We start from the raw sequence: 21,706 nt of genomic DNA, 5'->3' as shown, positions 1-21,706 counted from the left end.
GATGACTGCCCTGCTCTGTTCTCTGCCTTGCAGTTAAGTGGCCTTTGCAGCACTGGGCTGCTCTTCTCAGATTGTAGAAGTCTCTGGAAGGTCTTTTTTAAGGTAGCTGTCTTGAACAGGCAAAGAAGGTCTTGTTCCTGAGAGGGTTAAACCATATTCTATTGAAAAGTGGTTAGCAAGTTGATTCTTCTTTGTGAAAAATAAAACCCTTATATGCATGATGCTGCAGGACAAGTGGGAGCACTTCAGCAGCAAACAGCAGCCTCAGGGTAATTCAGTAATGGGTTTGGGAAACAACAGCTGCTAGAGGTAGAACAAACAACCTCTTAGAAGGCTTAAAAGTGAAGTGTTCCTTGTTTTCCAGGAATGGCCTGACAGTAAAGCTGGCTGAAGGCAAGGTTTGCTTCAGAAAGCAAACTGCCTCCTCTGAAATGTGTGACTACAAGTGGAGGGTAAGCAAAGCTCCAGGGCTTTCAGAGCTGGTGATGAGCTTTTTGTTTTGTTGTACCAACAATTTAAAATTGGATCAGCAGGGAGCCTAAGCCATGGTTACTCATTTCAGGAGGTGGGTACTAAAAAGTCTGATCAGTCTGGCTTCACTGGTGGTAAGAATTAAGGGAAAGGGAAGAGGAGGAAGGGAAGAGCTTGGTCTTCATGTGAGCTGTCATGGCTGAACCAAAATCACTTCTAGACAGAAATACCTGGGTTTCTGGAACTACAGAAGAGCAGTCTGACAAGAAACAAGTTGGGGAGAGAAGTCCACCAGAGTGCTCTGACATGCCTGTGCAAACCTGTACTCAGACATGGATTTTTTTTTTTACAGCTTGTACAAATTCCTTAGCCACACTGCTCATATTGATTCATTCTTGCTCCTTGAAAGGAATAAAACAAGAGAAGTTTTGTCTTGTTCACATCATGGAGAAAGGCTGTTCTCATCCTGCCCTGCTGTACTTCATGTTTAAATAGGAGACTGAACAGCAGGAAAAAGTGGTTGAATCTTTTTTATTCAGCTGACGAAGTGGCAAATCATTAATGGTAGGTTACAAACATTATTTTGGTTGGATCACAAGCCCGCTTGGTAAGATGGGGAAACAAACTCGTTACACAAATTGTAGAGAAGCTTCCTGAAGATGGTTGTCATGATAACTCAAACCCAATACAAATACAACAGGTGATGGTGTTAAATACAGTGCAAGGAAACAGGACGGTACCTGGGCTTGGATCGAACGCTTCCAGCCCCTGCCAGCAGCTTGGTTTGCAACCTTTGGGAGATGGTGGAATTTCTTTCCAGCACAAACAATTGCTGAACTGCCTTGGTAACTACCCTCACTGCACTTGAGTTGTCCCTATCCCCACGGCACTGGCATAGGCTGTTAAGATATCCACAATTTGTTTTGTTTCTAGGGTCATTCGTGCTTCGTTCAGCCAGTCGTGAGCCACCCTCCTGGACTCTCCTCTTAACTGGTTGACAAATTTAGCTGCCAGCTCCAGGTCTCCGTGCTCGATGCAGTAGGAAGCATAAGACAGTAATTTAAAGGTGTCGAGGTCATCAGGGCTGAGCTCAGTGGGGGGCTTCAGCTGCTGAGGGTGAAACACCAGCAGCGACTGCAGGTAAGACAGGAAGTACTGATACAAGCTGTTTCTTGTCTCATCGATCATAGCTACTCGTTTTGCCAGTTTTTGGACTGTGTAGAAACGTGCCCTGAGGGCCTCTTCACTGTACACCCCCCGTGTCAGGGACTCCTGGGGCAGAGCTGCTGTCAAGGTGTCTGTGAAGGCATTGTTGGAGCAGCTGGCTTTGATGGCCTTCACTGCGCTCTCCAGGGGCTCCGTGGGACTATCCCCAGAGGCTGTTTTCATGCAGTATTTGAGGGCTTCAACAGAAAGCCACAGCTGATGGGCTTTTCTGGCTTCCTCTTCTGCTTCTGCGTGACCTGCAAGATAAGTCAAGAAGGGAACTTTCAGCCAGAAGCATGTGTATGGGAAGAGTTTTAAAAAAAAGCAACAGCCACCCCCTTAAAGCCACTGCTTTCAAAAGCAGTCACCCCCCTGGCACTCCCATCTCAAGTCAGCTCTGAGATCCCCAGGTTAGGGTCAGAACAAGACAACAGCTTTGGATTCGTGCAGTTTGGATTTGCTGGGGGCTCCACACTGTGCCAAACCCAGGCCCCTGAGCTCCATGCCTAAGGCTGTGCTTAGGTTTTTGGGTGAGAGGCCCCAGAAGATGGCAGCTTTAGTCCTTAAAGAAATGCAGTGTCAGTGCTCACTCTCAACTGCTTGCTCGATTCCCTTCAGCCTGGCATAGGCAGTGTTTATATCCATGGTGAAGTTGTCCAGCTGCTCCTGAGTGAGGCGTCTGAATTCCATCTCCTGCTCACTGAGTTTCTCTGACAGGTTCTGAAACAGCAAAACACACGTGTTGGACCAGGAACAGCTGATCAGGTTGGGCTTTTTTACCTTAATTTTGATAGGTTTCTATAAATCTTGTTCCTAGGGACAGTGCAATAGTAAATACAATATACCTGTAAGAAGCCTTACTAGGGTGAATTTAACAATTAACTGCATTTGTAACTGTCAAAAATTTTTCACCTATAGCAAAAGCTTTTAAGTCTGAATAAAACCTACACCTTCAGGCACCTTTCAATAGATCTCTTCAAGACAAAGCCTTTCCTCCCCACCCTGCATTTCAGCGTTCTGAAAGATGGCTCAAGACTCCCATCCTATGGAGTGTGTTCTTTGCAAGGGTTCAGATATCCCACTAATTCCCCTGGGGACTCTTCTCCCTTACCTGCTCAAATTCCACCTTCAGCTCCTGTTCCTGGATCTTCAGAACATCTCTCAGATGGTCAGTGTGGGCAGCAGCCTGTCGCCTCAGCTGGGTCCTCATCTCACTCTCCATCACCTCTCGGACTTCTTCAACCTGTTACACACATGAGCAGCTGTTACTATTTGTTGTAGTTGTTACACTGCTATTTTTCAACTGCTTGACACTCTTATATCATCATCCATCAGTGATTGCCTAGGGTACATTTTATGCAGGTGGCATTGACAGAGCCCATGTTTCATTTTAAGCTGCCAAGGTCCATTTCTGTAGCTGAACCTCTTCCTAAAGACATTAAATGCCTTTTTAGTCCATAGTGCCTGTACTGGGGGGTTAATTCTGAGTTTTCATTGTCTTTTGGAAAGAAATCAAATCCCCAGCCACTGGCAAAGAGTGGAAAGACTTGGAGATACCTCCTGGAGGGGCTACACAGCCTTGAGATGGTCATGCTGGGTCAGATCAAACATTTATTTTGACCCCTATCTCTAGCAGCAGGCAGGAACATGAAGTCTCTCCCTGTCTCATCGTGTGATTTTACAGAATCACAGAATCAGCTGGGTTGGAAAGGACCTCTGAGGTCAGCAAGTCCAACCCCTGATCCACTCCCCCCGTGGTTACTGAGTGCCACATTCAGTCTCTTTTTAAATCCTCCAGGGATGGAGAATCCACCACCTCCCTGGGCAGCCCATTCCAATGCCTGATCACCCTCCCTGTAGAGAATTTTTTCCTAATATCCACCCTAACCCTCCCCTGGCAGAGCTTAAGCCCATGCCCACTTGTCTTACTGAGAGCTGCCTGGGAGAAGAGCCCAACCCCCCCTGCCTCCAACCTCCTGTCAGGGAGTTGTAGAGAGTGATGAGGTCTCCCCTGAGCCTCCTTTTCTCCAGCCTGAACACCCCCAGCTCCCTCAGCCCTTCCTCACAGGAATTCTGCTGGATCCCTTCACAGCCTCCTGGCTCTTCCCTGGACCTGCTCCAACACCTCAATCTCCTTCCTGAGCTGAGGGGCCCAGAACTGGACACAGGACTCAAGCTGTGGCCTCCCCAGGGCTGAGCACAGGGGCAGAATCCCTTCCCTGGACCTGTTGGCCACACTGTTCTGATACATTCTGAGTTTCCTTGCTCAGCATCTCCTTTCCACACTTAGCTTGGGGTCACCCTATCTGAAGTCTCCCATCCCAGTTGCTCTTCCATGAACTTCCAGCTCTCCTACATCCTTTCTGAGTTCCAAATGGGTGCTTTTACACCACTTTACCTTTTTCTCCTGTTCTAGTTCGATCTCATTTTTGTGACGCTCCAGTGCTTTGGCCACAGCTGCCTCAAATGCTTTTTTATCTTCAAGTTTCTGCTTCTCCAGGGCTGTCTCTATGTGCTGCTGCTCCCTCACCCTCTGCTCTGCCAGCTCCTTGTTCAGCTGATCAATGCGACGGTGGGCGTGTGCAATCAGGGAGTTTAAGTCATCTGTTGATAACTGTCCAGCTGAGGAGAACACAGAGAGTCAGAGAGGTCTGGGAGGAAGCCACCACCACAGTGCCTGTTCACCTCCCACCCCAGTACTCCGAGGCTCAAGTCTTATTCAGAGTCCTGGAGAACACCAAGCTCCTTGTCCCTGTGCTAATGCCCACCCATACCACTTTCTGAGCCACACCTACAAGCTTTTCCATCCTTGAAAATTATCCTGGATTTTTTTTAAGGGATTCACAGCTATTATTTACACTCCTCCATCCGTGTCACACTTGATTAAAGACTGATGATGATTTTGTCCCCTTTTCTCTTTACACAACCATGTGCTTTCCCCTGTGACAGCACACAGATATGTAATACCTCAAGCACTGATACCTCCAGCTGGATACAAACTTAAGGAAATTTGATCCTGAAGTCATTTTGAGAGACAGACAGAGTTAGTTATGTCCTCTCCTTCTGGACTGTTCTCAATCTGATTTCTTACCTCAATTTGCATCTGTCAGGTTTGGCTGCTCCAAGAGCAGCAGGGTCACACAACCCCATCTGTGGCTGCTATGGAGTTTGCTACTTTTCTCCTGACAACAGAGGACACGAGCTACAACTGCAGCATCTGTACACCTGATCACCTGAGAATGGCACAGGCTCTCTAAAATGCTACAGCTCATTTTGCACTGTCTGACAGCTGAGCTGCCTGTCTGGCAAACCAGGGACTACTTGACATTTCTGCAGGGTCCAAAGCAAGTGAAGTTCCACAGTACTTCAGCCATCCTGCTGCTGAGTGCTTGAGAAAGGACTGGTGCAGGAGAGCTCAGTGCAAGGTGCTCGTGCCCAGCAGGGAAGCTGAGCAGCACCACTTCACTCAGCTGCTGAATTTCAAAACAGAAGGGAGTTTAGTGCACTCTGGCTTTAAACCACGTTTCTTTGATCAAAAGGGAAAAAATAAATTATTATTCTCAACCTCAGAATCAAATACTTAATCAGCGCTTCTATAATCAATGGTGAAGATCAGAGAATCAAGCCAACTTCAAATGAAATTAATCTGGTTTCAGTGACCCAGCTCACAGCAGCCCTACGTGGCTTCTCAAGCATCCACAGTATCCAGATGGTTCAGTGGCATCAGCAGGAGCTGCTGTATCCAGCTCCTCTCTCAAGCCAGGACTGCTGGAAGGTGGGAAACACCATCTCAGAGGTTAACTGGATTGGTCACAGTTTGATTCTCATTGGAGTCTCAGCAGCAGATACCAACCAGCTCAGGGAAAATTTAAATCTGGTTCTCACAAGTCAGTGATCACACTCACCTGCAAGTGCTGCTAGACAAATTGTGACCTGACAAAGCTAGACATGCAAAATTAGTGGAAAGGAACCCAAAGCACACCTCAGCCTGAATTGGAAAGCAGTATTTACCCCCTCGTTGATACTGCCTGTAATTTAAAGTGATGTAGCACACAAACATAAAAAAGGACAAAGAGAATAGATGATATTCACAAGACCAGAAGAAGATACATACAGAAACTCACCTAAGTCAGTTATCTCTGCAACAGAAAGAGGAGAGGTTGGAAAAGTTAATGCACATTCACTACAGTGGGTCAGTCATGCAAAAGTGAAGCAGAAAACAAAGAGCTTCTTATCTACAGTGACATAAACATGACACCAAATCTCCAGGGACTTGGGAAAACAGCAGGTCAAGTATAAAACTCTGTGTTGTAGGCACGATGTAGCCCAACACATCCCAACCACTAAAATCACCATGGAAACCTACAGATTGATGCTGAAGTTTGGCCAAATCTAGGAATATAAGCTTTAAGTAGTAAAGTGCTTCAGGACACTGGAAATTTTATAGTCTGATGGTTCTAGGTTCTTATAAATCAGAAGCAGCTGGATGAGAAACAAATTCCCAAGCAGCAGTGAGAGCCATGGACCCAAACAAGTCAGCTCCTGTGCTTCAGAAAGTCACAGCAGTGTGAAATGGAGAGCATGGAAACCACCAGGAGCTTCCTTTTCCTTCCTCAAAAGGGCAGGGATTGCACAACCCAAGATGTGCTCCCTTTATCTTTCACAGGAAAGGCAGCTGATAAGTTTTCAGATCTCAGGCACAGAACTGCAGCAGTCGTGGCATAAACAAAATGTAAGATGCCTGCTCACTGCCTCCCATGCAGCAGCCTCTGGTGTTCCAGGTAAGTTAGTGGGTCAGCTTAATTTAGAAATGACATAGACTGGGGGATAGGTATGGCAGGGTATGAACAATTGGAATGTATTTAGGTGTATGAGAATACCTACAGTCACAGAGTCAGCCAGACAAACACTTCATCAGTGAGGTGTCTGAACAGCTATATTTATCATACAAAACCTTCATTTTGTGAAACTTCCAAGATGGCACAGGTAATTTCCAGAATTTATGTTTTCATAACACCTGCTTTAGATTACTTACTTATTTTAATTGTAAACTAACTTCACTCAAACCAACCACACAAGATGGAAAACAGGTCCCTAGGCATCCAATTCAGTGGCTGCAATCACAAAAACACTAGAAACCCCAGTATGTATGTGTGTATGTATGCATGTATGTATTATGCATGTAACAAGCATGACATAACCCAGCCATCTCAGACTTACTTAGCCCCTTCCAGCCAGGTTTTACATCAGGAGTGATACTGTCAAGCTCTCGCTGAAACTCTTCTCTGGCTGTAGCCACAAGCTCATGGTACTGAGCCACTATTTTGGCCTCAGACTGTGCTGCCTGAACCTGTAGCAAAAAAAAAAAAAACAAAAAAAAACCCAAAAAGATCAGTTTATTTTTCAAGGCAGGTAATTGAAAACACACATGTAAAGTTTATGACCAGGCTCCCAGTTAGTGGTAGATGCTGTTTCCCTCCAAACCAACCAAAGCAAACTCTTGGGAGAGAAAAAAACCCACCCTGTGACACCAAACCTCTTGTATACAATAAATATTTGCAGAACTACCACAAATCCATTTCTCCTCACACACACACACACACACACTGTATGTAGGCAGCCAGTCCAGAGCCTAGACAGGACCAAAGAGTATCTTAATTCAGATCAGTAGCTTAAAGATCTCCAGCTTTTTCTCTGCTTTCAGCTACCATATAGACCTAGTAAGCCTGTGATGGCTGCCTCCCCTCTCTCATCTAAGTGCTGATATTTCCAACTTTAGCCTTAATTCTCCTCTCAAAAGACATCTGATGAATTATCAGCTGTGCTGCAAAGGAGATGATAACTTTCACTTTTACATTTCTTAGTCTTCTGAGCTGTAAATTAATTTACCCACCCAGTCATTAGCACAATTTGCTACTACTCCTTCCTAAACTCATGGTAAATTTCTCTCAGCATCAAATGGAAAGAACTTTAAGTTGTCTACAGAAGGGACAGACATGAATCAAGCTGGCTGGAGGCTCTTTCAGGACAGAACTCAGACTTGCAGAGATCTTTTAATGACTGTTCACTGGTATATAATCAGCTCAAAGGTTTGAGTATAGCCTTAAAAAAAAAGATCAGAACTGATGCTTTTAAAATGTTAATTTTAAAATTAATTAAAATGTTGTTATTATTACAGAGCATTTGGGAATGGGAGGCTTGCACAAGCTGCCAAGAGTTCTTACTCTAGTGGTAAGACTACTCTCCAGAGCAGTCTGGGGACCCATTACCTTTTTCACAACATTGTCCAAGTCAGCTATCAGGTGACGAAGATTTTCCTCTGCAGCAACAATGTGAGGTTTGGCTCCTGCAAGCTGAGACTTCTTAGCATTCTCAATTACACCTTTTGTCTTCTCCAACTCCTCTCTGAAAAGAGCAGAAGCTGCTATTTGTAACACATACAGAAAAGTTTGCTTTATACTGTCTGTATTTATAGGAGGAGCTACTGGATAACTCTACTGGTGTTCCCATCTACCCATGGGATCTACCTACCCAGCTCTATGGATAGGATGCTGTGGTTGAAGATTTTTCTTTCCACAGCCTGAAGCCTAAAGATGTCAGTGTGTTTATTCCATGTATAATGAGAATTATTTACAGTACAGTTAGTACTCAGGACTCAAGACTTAGCTGGATGGGGCAGAGGAAAGTTCACTGAAAAGTGTTAAGTGTTAGTAAAGCTAAGTTAGGATTAGAAAGCAGACATTTCCATCACATAACAGAGTATTAAGGAAACATTTTTAATATAGATGGCTTACTCTTGCAGTAGTGTTTTGGACATGATGACTGGTGGAGATAAATGAGGATGGGAGAAAATTTATAGAGCTCTGTAAAGATAGATTATTATTTTTTTGTAATTTAAGAAAGAACCACTTTCCTCTAGCATAATTGGAAATTAAGGAAAGTAAAAAAAATGTTGCTTTTCCAAATCCATTCAAAGCAGTGGAGGTTTCTAATGACCTCATTGGAGTAAGGAACAAGCTTTAAAACAAGTAAGTAAATAAATAAAAGGGACAGCATCCAACAGAGCAACAAAGAATGAACACTACTGCTTCTGGGGTTTGTGTTAGCTTAGTTCCACTCTTTGAAACCTGGGCTACACCTCCTATTTAGACAGCACAGCAACTTCTACAGTAAGAGAAGCTCATACCATGCAGCTTCAAAGATGTTTCCCTCTAAGCCTCAGAAGCATTAAAAGGTTTCCAAATTTATTTCTGTCTTCATTACAATGGTGAGGTGGAAATATTTGTCTGTCATCTTATTTCTGCTGCTATAATCCCTAAACAGTGAACCTGCACATCAGGCTCAGGGCACATCAAGGTGGTTCATGTGGAACCCTGAGTTACCAGCAGTGCTTCATTTCAGAATTCAGGGTGTTTGGAAATGTGCTCAGTAAAAATCTAACCTTAAAAGCAACTCTGCTGACAGGTGGAGGACTCAAATGAGGCTGCAAGGTTTAATTTTTCATTACAGCTGAAAGAAGCTGGTGATGCTACTGACTCAATACAGTCATGGAGTCCTTGCAATAAGTTTAATATTGACAAAATCAACCAAAAATAATAGTTGCTATTATAGATTTTTTTTAATCTTACTTGAGGTTACCAACACTATATGTAAGTACGAAGGAGATGAACAAGTTCTTAAAAAGAAAAATAGGATTGTTTCAGACTCTTTGGTACAGTGAGGACCATGCTCACAGGCCCCTGAGCTGTTCATTCAGCAAATTAAAACATTTGTTAGCAATGCAGCTTTTATTTTTTTGATTTGGCACCAACACACTGGTTTAATCTGAACACAGGTGACTGCAGACTTCATGAAAACTCATCTTTTGTCTGCCAGCCCTCCCATGGGTGATATCCCCTGACCACTCCAGAGGCCCCACAACCAAGCAGCTTACTTGGCTTTCAGAAGGGCATCAGCAGCTTCATCCACTGCTCTCCTCCGATCCTTCAGCGCTTCCTCCAGGGTGCGCCACTGAGATGGTTTTTTCTCCCCAGTATCCTAAGAAACACAGATGCCTAATGAGAACCACCACAACCCTGAAACAGAGTTATTTCACTCAGTTTCATGTTTTACCAACGGCTCAGCTGGAAGCTTTATGAATTAATTTACCCTTCTGTTTGATTCTTAGTGGTTTTTTCCCCTGGGGCAACAGCCATTTGTCCATGCAGAAGAGCTCATAGGATGCCACAGCACTAGGTGGAAATCTCTATATGTGCTGAAGTACTGTAACACTTTAAAATTGCTTTTTTTAAGCTTAAAGTACCATTATACTTTCAATTTTCTTAATTTTAAATCAAGTTTAATATTTAAGCTTAGAGGCAAACCCTTAAGACACTTCTTTTTCTAACTATAAGGTGAAATCTTGAGTGTTTGTTTAGTTGCCTGACTGCCCCTACTCAGTGATTAACCACTGGATTATATTCTCTGCTCCAGGACTGAATAGGAAGCAGCAGTTCCACACAAACCCCATCATCAGCACACCAGAACCACAAGCTGGTACCATTCATGCACTCCCCTACTCGTTTCCAGACAAGAAATGAACAATCCAACAATAAGATTTTGGAAAAGGGAATTGTTCAGTGGAATTATCAGGATGGACAGCACAAAACCCCACTACAGTTAGGTTAAAAATAGGCTTGGGAGTTAAAATACACTGGGAAGAATATCAGTGTGTAAACCTGAACTTTCTTCTTGAACCAGGGAAATAAAGGGGTTGGAGATAAAAAAATTCAAAAGCAAACCCACATTTCGAAAGTGGAAATATTGGTTAAAACTGTGACAGAAGTACAGATATTGCAAGAAAAGCTTACAACTTTGTCTTCAATTCTGAAATAAAAAAGTTTTGATGAATATAGTTTAAAAAAAAAATTAAAATTGTCCCCATTTGTCCAGCTTACCTCAGAGCTGTCCATGGCCTCCTTCAGTATTTGGGAGTGGGCATTCACTGCCTGCACTGCAGACTCCTGGGCAGTGATTGCCTGAAGGGTCGTACGAGTTGTTGAGCTGAGGGCTGCTTCCAAAGTTGCTGCAAGGGCTGTAAAAAAAATTCATTGACTTAAATGGTGAAGAAAAGAGCCTTAATATGAGTAGAAATGACATGTTTTATCCTCAGCATCTCCTTACATTATTTTCTATGATCCCACAGAATCAGTTAAGCTTGCAGCCTGCAGAAGAAATGTTGCCAGAAAACCCTCCTGTAGAGTGGCTCTAAGCTGCAAGTCTGCACGTCAGAGCAATAGAGCTTGGAAGACCCTTACTATGTTTCTGCAGAGGAATGCATTTAAATCAACAAATTTTCTCCCATCTTCATTTGTTGCAATGCTTATTAAGAGGAAACAAGAATTTTTTCCCCATCTTCCAAAAGCAGAGTTACTCTTCCTAGCCAAGGTGATGGACTCAACTACCTATTCCCACAGTCACAAATGAGATCCAAGAAGGAACCAAACCAGAATGTTAACCAGAGCAGCTTCTGCCTTGCTGGAGTCAGACATTTATTCTAAGTAAATCCACCTTTCCAGTAAACACCCCTCTGGATTTTTTCAGTGTAACACCTCAGCTTCTTCACTTGCAAAGTGTCCTTGTACAAAGCAGACAGCTCATGCCAAGCCTTTTATTTCTCTTCATGTTGCTCTTCTACCCCAGACAAAGCTCCAAACAGCAAAGCAGCAGCAGACCACAACCACCACGTCCACTCTGAGCCTGTTCAGTCCAGGCTTGTACATCCTTCTCATCCCTTCTGTGCAACAACACCCCAAGGCTCAGACTTTGGCTGAGGATCAGAACACTCAGAGGAAATTCTGAGTGTGGTCAGGACATCTGCCAAGGTGCTGTTTCCCTACACAGCAGTCAGGACAGGCCAGATCAAGGGCAGCACTGTGCCAGCACTTCTTCCACCATCAGCTCTTGCCAAGCACAAAGAGAATAATAAAATAAAATGGCCACAGCTGCCACAGCAGGCTGAAGCATGTCCAGTCAGTGGCCTCCCTTTCAAACCCATTTTCACTGCTCCTACATCAGCAGTAAACTTTCACTTAAACAGTTTCTGTTCAGCATCTTTGTAGTCAATGTCTCTGTCCTACCCACCTCCAGAGACTCCAGGTCTCACCACAGAAGGGCTGAAGAGCTCTCAGCTGTCCTTGCACTGCCCCAAGTCAGAAGTCATTCTTCAAGAGCCAACCCCTTTCTCCAAGAGCCTGGTCTCCCTCTTATCCTCTCCAGCACTGGCTGAAGGACAAGATGGACTCTTGCTAACACTGCAAGCAATCTGCAGCTTGAACTGGGTTTGCTTTCAGAAGGGACATGTCAAGGTACCTGGCTACAGAGTGCTCAGATGTGCCAGACAACAAAACACTACCCACCAAAGAAATTATCTCTATTTTTCTAACTTCCCGTAAGGCAAACCATGGAAGCACCCAAAACTCCCTGACTTGATCACTCTGCAGCCAAACCAAGACCAAACTACAGCCCAGAAGTATTTAAAAATCTAAAAAAAAACAAGTGAGGGGTACCTTAAATAATGCCTTACTGACTGAACCAGACTGCTCAGAGAGAAGGCAAGAAGCAACAGATCCAAGTGCCAGCAAGAGAAATTAATTGGATGTATCACATTCTCCATCACAAGGAGCACTGGCAAAGCTTCTCAGAGAGGTGGAACCATCTCCATCCTCACAGAGCTTCACAGCTCCAGGGTAGAAGGGTCTGGACAACCCTTCTGCAGAAGGAACATTATTTGCACTTCAGGAGGGTGGTCAAACACTGGAGGAGGCTTCCTAGAGAGGTGGCTGATGCCCCTCAGTGTTGTAGAGGCACCTGGGCAATGCTTTAACCTGGCCAGCTCTGAACAGGTCAGGCAGTTGGACTAGATAATTGTTTTAAGTTCCTTTCAACTGAAATAGTGTGTTCTTCACTTCCCCAGCTCTCCAAGCAGGAGAATGGACTACAGAACCTGGAGGTCCACTCTGTCATTCTCTGACTTACTGGTTTCTAAGGATCTTATTGGGTGGAAGGAGATTCAGCACCACTCTTTCTGCCAACACAACAGAGGGACAATAGCAAAGAGGTGCATAAGCAACTTAGAACTCTAAAGCCAATAGTCCAACAATTCTTCTGTCAGGTATAACAGAGGAAAACTGACAGTGTGGACTCACCTGATACCTTCTCTTGCTCCTCTTTGTCTTGCTGGGCAAGTCGGGCAGCAACTTCTTCTGGTGACCTCTCTTTTATAGCACGGGAACCTTCGTGTTCTTTACCTATTCAAAAGTAAGAAAGTGTTAAGCTGTTTTCAAGTGAAGCATCCAAATTAGGATGTGGATTACTTGTAAGAGAGCAGCTTTCTTCTGAAAACTGATTTTCAGAGTCAGTATCACATTATAAATCTGTCTTCTGTCCAAAGTAATGCTGAAACTACGTCAAGAGTTTTTATATCCATAATGACAAAGGCCAGTCTCAAACCAGCTTAACAGTAAAGAGAGAAGCATGGATACCTCACATGCATCTGTAGATTTTATGCTGTGTAATTACAGAAATACAGGAGATTCAGAAGTGAAAGGCAAATCAAGAAGTGAAAAACACAGAGACAAGCTTAACATTTAAGTTAGTATCTTATTTTTTCAGTTCTTTGGCATTCTTAGAAGAGAGTTTATCCAAAATAAGAAAAGATGAGTGAGAGGGCTATGGTGAACCACAATTCTACACTACTCCCTAGCCTAAGGCTACTTAAAATGCCTTAAGAGTGAGCACTGACCTAAGGAACTTTCTCAAGATCAACAGCAAGTCTGCACCTGAACTGAGGAGAGATCCCAGACCTCTCAGCTCTCACACTCATGCTGCAACAAAAGCCATCAGGTTGCCTTTTAATTATGCTAACTCTGAAAAATACATTTATTGCTGACATACTTGTTATGAAATGTGTTCATACAAAACAAAATGAATACAATCTCCTCTGAAAGAGACTGTCCTGTAGGAGCTGGTAATTCTTATGGAGTAAAACAATAAATGCAGTTTCTCCTCTTGGCCCTTGGCTGATGTGCTTTTCTGAACCTCAATCTGAAAGCCACAGGGGGAACCTGAACTGTACAGGTTCCATTCCAGCACAAAGCCAAACTTTCCTCTGCATTCACACCTATCCTGGCCCAGGAATCAATCTCAGACTCTTGTGTATTAAAAAAAATCTACGAACAGATGATGGAAATTGTTTCTGTGAAAGGCACAAAGAACCATGTCCCTAAAACCTGACAAATACCAACTCAGAAATAAAAACTTGTACACTTGAAGCTACAGGATTATGGTTTTCTTCATCATGTTTAGATGATGTTTTTCACCTTCTTCAGTCTGTATCCCTGGAGCTGGCACCGACATGGCTACCCCTGTTGCCGAGATGATCTGTGCTGCAGCCTTGCCTGCTGTTAAATAACAGAACAAAACCAGTTTTTCTCAGAATCACAGAATTGTCAAAGAGTTGGAAGGGACCTCAAGAGATCATCCAGTCCAGCTCTCCCACTAAAGCAGGATCACCACATTACACAGGACTGCATTCAGGTGGGTTCTGAATATCTCCAGAGAAGGGGACACCACAACCTCCCTGGGCAGCCTGAGCCTTGGCACCCTCAGAGTAAGGCAGTTTTTTCTCATTAAGTATACATGAGCTATCATCTAAGAACAGACTTGTAAGACTTTTTTTCCTGTGTAGAAACATATATGGACATTGATATTATTCTTTCCAGAAGAGAATTTCCTAGAAAAACAGCAGTTATTACACATACACACACACAGAGCCATGACAGAGAAATGTAAAAAGATGCCACAACTGCTCCTCTCTAAACCAGTTCCACTTGATCTGGCTTTCCAGTACCTCAGTAATTATCCAAGATTAAGATGCTTGTGCTTGCAAGAAGAGGTAACTGGCCTCAGAGTGCAGCAACCAGAGTGCTCTTCCTGCTCAGTCTCACATTTAAAAAAATGCAGGATGGTCATTGTTCATGTTAGATTCCCAGTATTTGTTAAAGTAAATATATTTTCAGTAAATATAGTTTCATTAACAAAACTGGCAAAAAAAAAAAAAAAAAAAAAGTTTAACCATTTTAGGCCCATTTTCTCAGGACTGAAAAGAAACAGCAATAATCTAAGAAATTACAGCATACTCATCTTCAACCATCCCAAAGAGTATTTTAATCTACCCTAGATGTAAGAGATCATTAAATACTTTGCTTCTCTCAATACAACATTCTGTAGTTACCTTCTTTTTCTTCTGAAGGAGCAACAGCTTCTGTTTTGCTCATCTGAGATTTGCTAGCAGGCATTCTAGACTCTTTCATTACTTCTGCTACAGATGAGATCTTCAGTGGACCTTGCTGTGTCTTAAAAAATCAAAAATAAGGAATATACTCAGATTTCTAAACAGCTTGTGTCTCACCAACTATACAGAAAAGAACATTTGAATATATAGATGACTGTATCATGAATCTAAACTTCAAGGTACACATGAAAAATGTAGCCTTGATTTTTAATTTACAATTTTCACCTCTCCAAAACTAAGGTATAGTAGTGGCAATTTTCATTACACTATATACACCATCATTTCATGCCCCAAAAAATCCAAACACTTCTAAGTGTTTTGAGAGTCTAGAGATTACACAGAAACTATAAAACCCACAAGTACATGAAGGTGTGAAACAATTCTGGAAAGCTGATTTCACTGATTTCCCCTTGCACATGATTTATCCATACTGGAATACTTTAAATTAATTCAGCTGACACTTCTTTTATTACCTCTTGAGCACTTATTGACACCCCTCCCATCCTGCCAAATTTCAAGTTGGAAGAAAGAAAATTATATAATTGTTTTAAAAGATGAGTGACTGCATAATTAAAGATATGCTTAAAAAGAACAAAAATGGTTTTATCCAGTTGAACAGAAGATGCTACAGGCTTGGCATTGGTTTGGCAGGCATGGAAGAATCTGATCTGCATGGATTCACCCATTTCCCTTTGAAAAGCTTCAGCTGCTCCTGTTCACAGCAGACACTCATGCACAGAGCATTGTGAGGTTTTAATATCAATCCATTAATATCCATCATGCAAAGCCATAAGATAATAATAATAATAAAAGCATGTGAGTTACAGCCAGGACTGGGCAGATGATGATTTTGCCCTCTGAACAGTCTGATTTGCCACATTTACTACTGGCTGGGAGGTGTTCAGAGGTTGGATGGATGATCACAAGTGAAGTGGAGCTAAAGGCAGAAGTGACACTTTTAGTTAACTGGTACTCTCCCATTCATTAACAACAGATGTCTTTCACTCCATTTAAGAATATTTTGGGTTTATTGAAGGTCAGATCTTCTTAAAGCTCAAGACAACCATGACCAGAGCAGCTTTTAGCATTCTTGGATAATCAGGCAGCATTTGCATTCAGATGCAGGAATGGAGAAACTTCCAGATTTGACTTCCAGAGCTCTGCTGAAGCCAACATCAGGTTTTCCATGCCAAGAAGATTTCAAGGTGTGATGCTTATGCCTGGATCTGTACCATTCAAATCCCTATTCCTTAAAAAATATTCTCAGTTCTCTTTAAAGTAAGTTCAGTTTAGAATAATTTTCTTATAATCCTGACACATTGTTAACTACAATAAGCCTCAAGTAAAACAGTAAATTCCAACATGTAACCTACCCCTCTCTTTCCCAAATGCATTTCAGAGTATAAGCAGAGCAGTTATTCTGTTAGGATCCTACTAGGTTATTTTACTGTAAATAAAAATAACAGTTTAACAATGCACAGACCAAATTCACAAGATAATGAAAATGTAAAAGCAGGAGTTAGGGAGCACAAAGTAGTATCTTGGTGGATAATTCTTAAACCTTCTTAATTTAAGTCTACTTTAACTTCGAATCCTAATTTAAATCTAACTTTAAACTCCTTTAATAGGAATCCTTAAATCTTAGCACGCAGCAAAATTAACCAGAATTTGAAAACTAAAGAGCTCTCTTTAAAAAGTAGAAAAATGAGAGGGTGGGGGTGAGAGGGGAGCACTTACTGGTTTCTTTGGCATGGGTACAGTGTAAGGCGCAGGACCAAGTGCCAGCTCAAAGAGTTTGTCAGAGTAGGGAACAGCCTTCTCCACGCTCTCCCGGAACTGTGCATCGTAGCTGGCATACAGGACAGTCCCACCTACTCCTCCACCCACCACCAGGACACCTGCACCAATGATTTTGCCTACAGAAACACTGGTGGGGAGGAAGAAAAGTGAAAGTTGTGCAAATTGTATTACGTGACAAACACCCAACAGTCTGTGAGTCTTTTTAGCTTACAGCTGGGGGCACAGAGAACACAGCTGGGGGCAACCACTCTGTTCCAGAAGCTTGCCACCAAACCCAGCACACACTTTAAATCACTTCAGCATCAGCAAGTCCCTCCTACCATTCTGGTTCATGACTCACCCAAAGCTCTGGTGATAACCCACAGCCTTCTTTCTAAAACCAATCCCACTGATTTGCTTCCCTTAAATCTGTCTGACCCAAAGGAGGAGCAGGCAGAAGCGTGAGAATAAAAGTTACTCAACACAAAAATCCCACCACCACCACCCACTGGTGATGAAACTTAGGAGCAGATTCCCTCTTGGTCATCACAACAGAACCAACTCCACCCCTCCAAACCCAGCACCTACATACCCAGACTCTCCTGAGGAGGTGGCATAGCCCCGGCAGAGCCGTGATGGCCGGAGCGGTGCTCGCCTGCAGCGGCTGCTCTGCAAGGGGAGGAGGAGAGGGGTGAGCAGGGAACACCTTGAAACATCTTTTCACCTCAGAATCACTACTGGACCACTTATTTCCATCATGACAACCTGCACGTGTCCCCCCCCACTAAAGCAGGGACATGAGATCCTGTTTTCCCTAAGCAAAGGAGAGGGTGTTCTCGGGTGCAGCTCAGAAGTCAGAATTTTTTAAGCAGTACTGAGGCATTTTGAAAAACAAGGGGAAAAAAAACCAACCTACCCCATCTTATTTCTGCATTGCTTTGCCCTATTTATGTTCCCTACCTCACATCTAGACAGTACAACCAGGAGAGTTCAGAGTCTCCTCAGCAGTCTCACGTGCTACAAAAGCTTGGCTGGGAGCAATGCAGAGGACAAAACCAGCTGTTTAGATACTGATAACTATTAAAAACTATATTAAATATTTAAAACTATTTTTATTTCTGAAGACACACCAGCAGCTCTCCTTGAGCTCCCAAATCAAGACTTCCTCTTTAAGAGGAGTAAGAACACACCTCCCTTCCAGATAGGCATCAGATTATAATATAAATTAAATTGCTTTATGGGGAGTGATATTTCATTACATTCTACTTAACAAAAACCATATTACCAATGATTTTTATCTTCTTTATATTTTATATGAAAATTAAGATTAACCAGAAAGACTGTGAAGATACTCCAGCCTACAGAAGGAAAAACTTTGTCCCTCAGGTTTTTTTTTCCTCCCCCTCCCCAATGAATTGCCAAAAGAGGAACACAGGACTCAGGGGGAAATCAGAGCAGAAGGCACAGAAGGAACTTTTCCCACAGCTGAGATATTTTAGGCAATGAGAAATTTTTTTCTTTAAAAATGAAAACTGGGAAATGCTTCACTGCAACATTCCCCCAGAGGATAAGTTTCTCTATTTCCTTTTGCACATGGCAATAAGCAACAAGTAGAAGTCTTGTAGTTTAGGTCCAATCCTTGTCCAGCAGCACAGAGAGGAAAGGCAGGAACACTGAATTTCCTATTCTTTCCAGAGCAGCAGCCAAGTATTTTTAATTAGTCACAGGAGCATGAGTACAGCAACAGGGAATGTGCTTTTCTTACCCCTGAGACCTTGGTGAGCTCTGGTTGTGCTCCATGGCTGCTTTGCAAAGGATAGGAAGGAAGCAAAATAATAAATATAATCTGTAGTATTTTTGATTATTAGATTTGACTGCCTCAGAAGCATACACTGAGGTTTCACTGACCCTTTTAAGGGGAATGTCACTAATAAAACCCACTTCAAACATTTTGTAATTGACTGCTGGACATGTTCTAAGTCTTGACAGGACCCTCTTACACCATGAAGCACAGGATGAGCAAATTGTTTGAGCATTATACACAGAGCTCAACCCAACAAAATGAGAGGGGGGAAGTTATTTTTTATTAATCAGTTAAATTTCAGTCCTTTCCAACACTGATGTTGTTTTTATGTTATTTTCCCTAATGCTCACCTGGAAATAAGTTGCCATCCCCAAGCCAGGGTTTCTGGAGGTCATCCCACCCTGTGCCACAACCTGAGGGAGTTTAAGGCAGCTCACTTGCCCATCCCTCTGAGGCTGGACTTGCCTTCCAGGTGATCCTGGAGGCCACCACAGCTCTAACCTTGGCACCTGGGCCAGTTCATCATTTTTCACATTGGCAACAGCCCTGGTCACATCAAGAGATGGCAAAAAACACCACAGACCCATTTAGTTCTCCCACCTTCAGTAAACACATCTGCTCCTGCTGCACACAGAAAGTTCACAGGATGGAGGAGAAACCCTGCTTCAGGTTGTAAATAACAGATCCCTGTTATTTATTTGTAATAATGCCTCAAAGGATTTGGAAAAAAAAAAAAAAAAAAGTATCATACATTGATATGCCCTGGAAAAGGCAGAAATAAACCTTCTGTTCTGCAGAAGACAGGGAAAACCCTTTGGATAAGGCATCACACACACAGATCCCTGTGGCAAGGCACTGCAGGGCAGCTGTTGCCATTTCTTGTTCCTCTGCCAGCAGTCCCACGTGCTTTTTGTTTCACCTAACTCCTTAAATACTTCCAGTTTTACACTCATTACCTCCTACTACATCACCACTTTCCAGGGCACTTCCTACCTTCCCTCTGGTTAATATTAAAGAGCTGCAGTGAATCCAGCATTTGAGGTTATCCATGTGACTGCAAAGCACTCAGGACAGGTAGAGACAGCAGAACCTCATTAACAAAATTTAAAAATCTGCTTTTCAGGCAGACAATTCACAGGTAACTCCCAACATGACATTCCCTGTGTGCATCCAGTCCCAGCTCAACCTCTCCCTGTCACCAGGTTCAAGCATGTTGACACTCTTGCTGTCAAAACAATCTCTCCTGTGTTCAGTCTCATCAGGAGATATGAAATAAATGGGGGGAAAAAAAGTTGTTTTTTGAAGTGAGGAAACTGCAAAGATACAGAGAAGAAATGTCAGAGTGCTGCAGCATCTCTCTTTGCACAGCTCTTCAGAGAATCACAGACTTTTTAGGCTGGAAGAGACTTCCAAAATCATCCAAGTCCAACCTTTGACCAACACCACAGTCAACTACTACTTCCACTGAACCTTTCCAGACCCAAATCCTGAGCTGCAGCCCTTCTGGACACATCCTCCTTAAGGCAGAACAGAGGCAAAAAGCCCTGAGTGATAAACACCTGCAAACCCTGTTTTCTGTCTGCTTAAAACCCAGCTCAAACCTTCCACAGGCCTGAAAGCCCTGAGCCTTATTTTAGTGGGCATCACCCTCCTGCCTTGGAGAGCAGCAGAGGAACCTGTCTGTGGGGTGGAAAAGGCAGTGGGTGACTGTCACTATCACTGTCACTGTCCCTGAGGGGGCTGAACACACCATTTGTCCTCTGCTGAACTGTGGGAACTGAGTAATGAATGCTGGAATGTAGAGTGGAACTGTAAAAGTGATTTAATTAAATTATTTTTAATTACTGTTAAGCAGAACACCTGGAATACAAGTTGGGGCCTTAGCAGAGGAGTCACCCTCACCTAGAAACCCCTCGTAGTGTCTTACAAATGGGACAACTGTTTTGAAAAGGCTCCTTAGCACCGGGATCACCCCAAGCTCTGCTGATGTGGAAGGACAAAGGTCCCGAACACACCCGGAGGCGCCTCCTGCCCCCGGCATCGCTTCTCCTCTGCGTGTCCGATTCTCGGGACTCAAGTGTCCCCACCGCGGCCACCCGGGACCCCCCACACCCGAAGCTCCTCATCACCCCGAGCACCGGCACCCCCCGGCCGGGCTCTGGGTCCCCCCGGGCTCAAGGCGGGGCTGGGAGGTACCGGGACGGGCAGAGGGGAGGCCGCGGCGGGGAAGGCAAGGTCACGTCCTTCCCCACCGGTGAACGGGCCCGGCCGCCCCTCCGCCGAGAAGCCGGCGGACCCTGTGCCACCGCCCAGCCCCGCTGCTCCTCCGCGATGCGGCCGCCGCTCCCCGGCGCTGCCCCAGGGCCGGGACGAGCGGGAGAGGCGGGGGCAGGCCCGGTGCGGGCAATGACGGCCCCGCAGACTACATCCCCCAGCATGCAGCGCGGCAGCCCCGGCCCGCCCCACTGCTCCGCGGGCCGACAGCCGATAGGAGACGCGCGGGGGACTACAACTCCCAGCATGCCTTGCGGAGGGCGTTCCGCCCAGCCCCACGCGGAGGCGCCGCGACGCACGCCGGGACTCGTAGTACACGCGGCCTCCCGCCCGTCAGCTCCCGCCCGCCCCGGCGCCCCGTTGGCGCTGGCGGCCGCCCCTCAAAATCCCAGCAGCCAATGGCGGCCCGGGCGTGCGGAGTCATTCAGAAAAGACCGAGACGCAATTAGAGGACGCGCAGCACCTCCCGTCCCCTCACCCCTCTCGCCCGCTATTCCCGGCCCGGTTCCCTCACGGGGGGCAGCCAGGCCTCACTGTCCGCAGGGCAGGCCATAGGGACACCGGCTCCCCGCCACCCGCCTCCCCGCTCACCTGCGCGGCCGCAGCGACCCCCGCTCGGTGACACGCCCGCAGCATGGCCGCCCGCGGAACCGGCGGCACCCGGGGTCAGGCGTCAGAAGGCGCCGTGCGCGGTGACTCCCAGCGCCGCCTCCTCCGCCCCCCCCACACCGCCTGCGGGGCGCGTGCGCGAGCGGCGGCGGCGACTTCCGCTCCGGCGGGGGCGTGTCCGCTGCCAGCGGAGAGTGACGGGCCCGGCGTCCAATCAGAGCGCTGGGAGG

The 21,706-nt window shown here is 44.8% G+C and overlaps 1 protein-coding gene across 6 annotated transcripts; it reads right to left on the bottom strand.

The window, feature by feature from the left end:
- Window positions 1-983: 983 nt before the first annotated feature.
- On the bottom strand, window positions 984-21,604 carry IMMT (inner membrane mitochondrial protein). Of its 6 annotated transcripts, none has more exons than XM_071753212.1 (15): window positions 21,459-21,604; window positions 17,382-17,458; window positions 16,748-16,937; window positions 14,951-15,071; window positions 14,037-14,117; window positions 12,864-12,965; window positions 10,614-10,750; window positions 9,611-9,714; window positions 7,947-8,082; window positions 6,898-7,027; window positions 5,802-5,816; window positions 4,076-4,299; window positions 2,789-2,920; window positions 2,268-2,397; window positions 984-1,934 (listed from the first exon to the last, which is right to left on the bottom strand). In XM_071753212.1, the coding sequence occupies exons 1-15, from the start codon at window positions 21,501-21,503 to the stop codon at window positions 1,327-1,329; spliced, it is 2,232 nt and encodes a 743-aa protein (XP_071609313.1). In that variant the 5' UTR covers window positions 21,504-21,604; the 3' UTR covers window positions 984-1,326. The 6 variants fall into 6 exon arrangements, with proteins under 6 accessions (XP_071609313.1, XP_071609314.1, XP_071609315.1 ...); XM_071753213.1 differs by having other exon boundaries at window positions 14,037-14,114; XM_071753214.1 differs by lacking the exon at window positions 5,802-5,816.
- Between the last annotated feature and the right edge of the window lie 102 nt (window positions 21,605-21,706).

This window comes from Heliangelus exortis, chromosome 10 (genome assembly GCF_036169615.1).
Source record: "Heliangelus exortis chromosome 10, bHelExo1.hap1, whole genome shotgun sequence".
Classification (NCBI taxonomy): Eukaryota; Metazoa; Chordata; class Aves; order Apodiformes; family Trochilidae; genus Heliangelus; species Heliangelus exortis.
The sequence above is the reverse complement of the archived record's forward strand: the minus strand, read 5'-3'. Positions and strand labels throughout refer to the sequence as shown.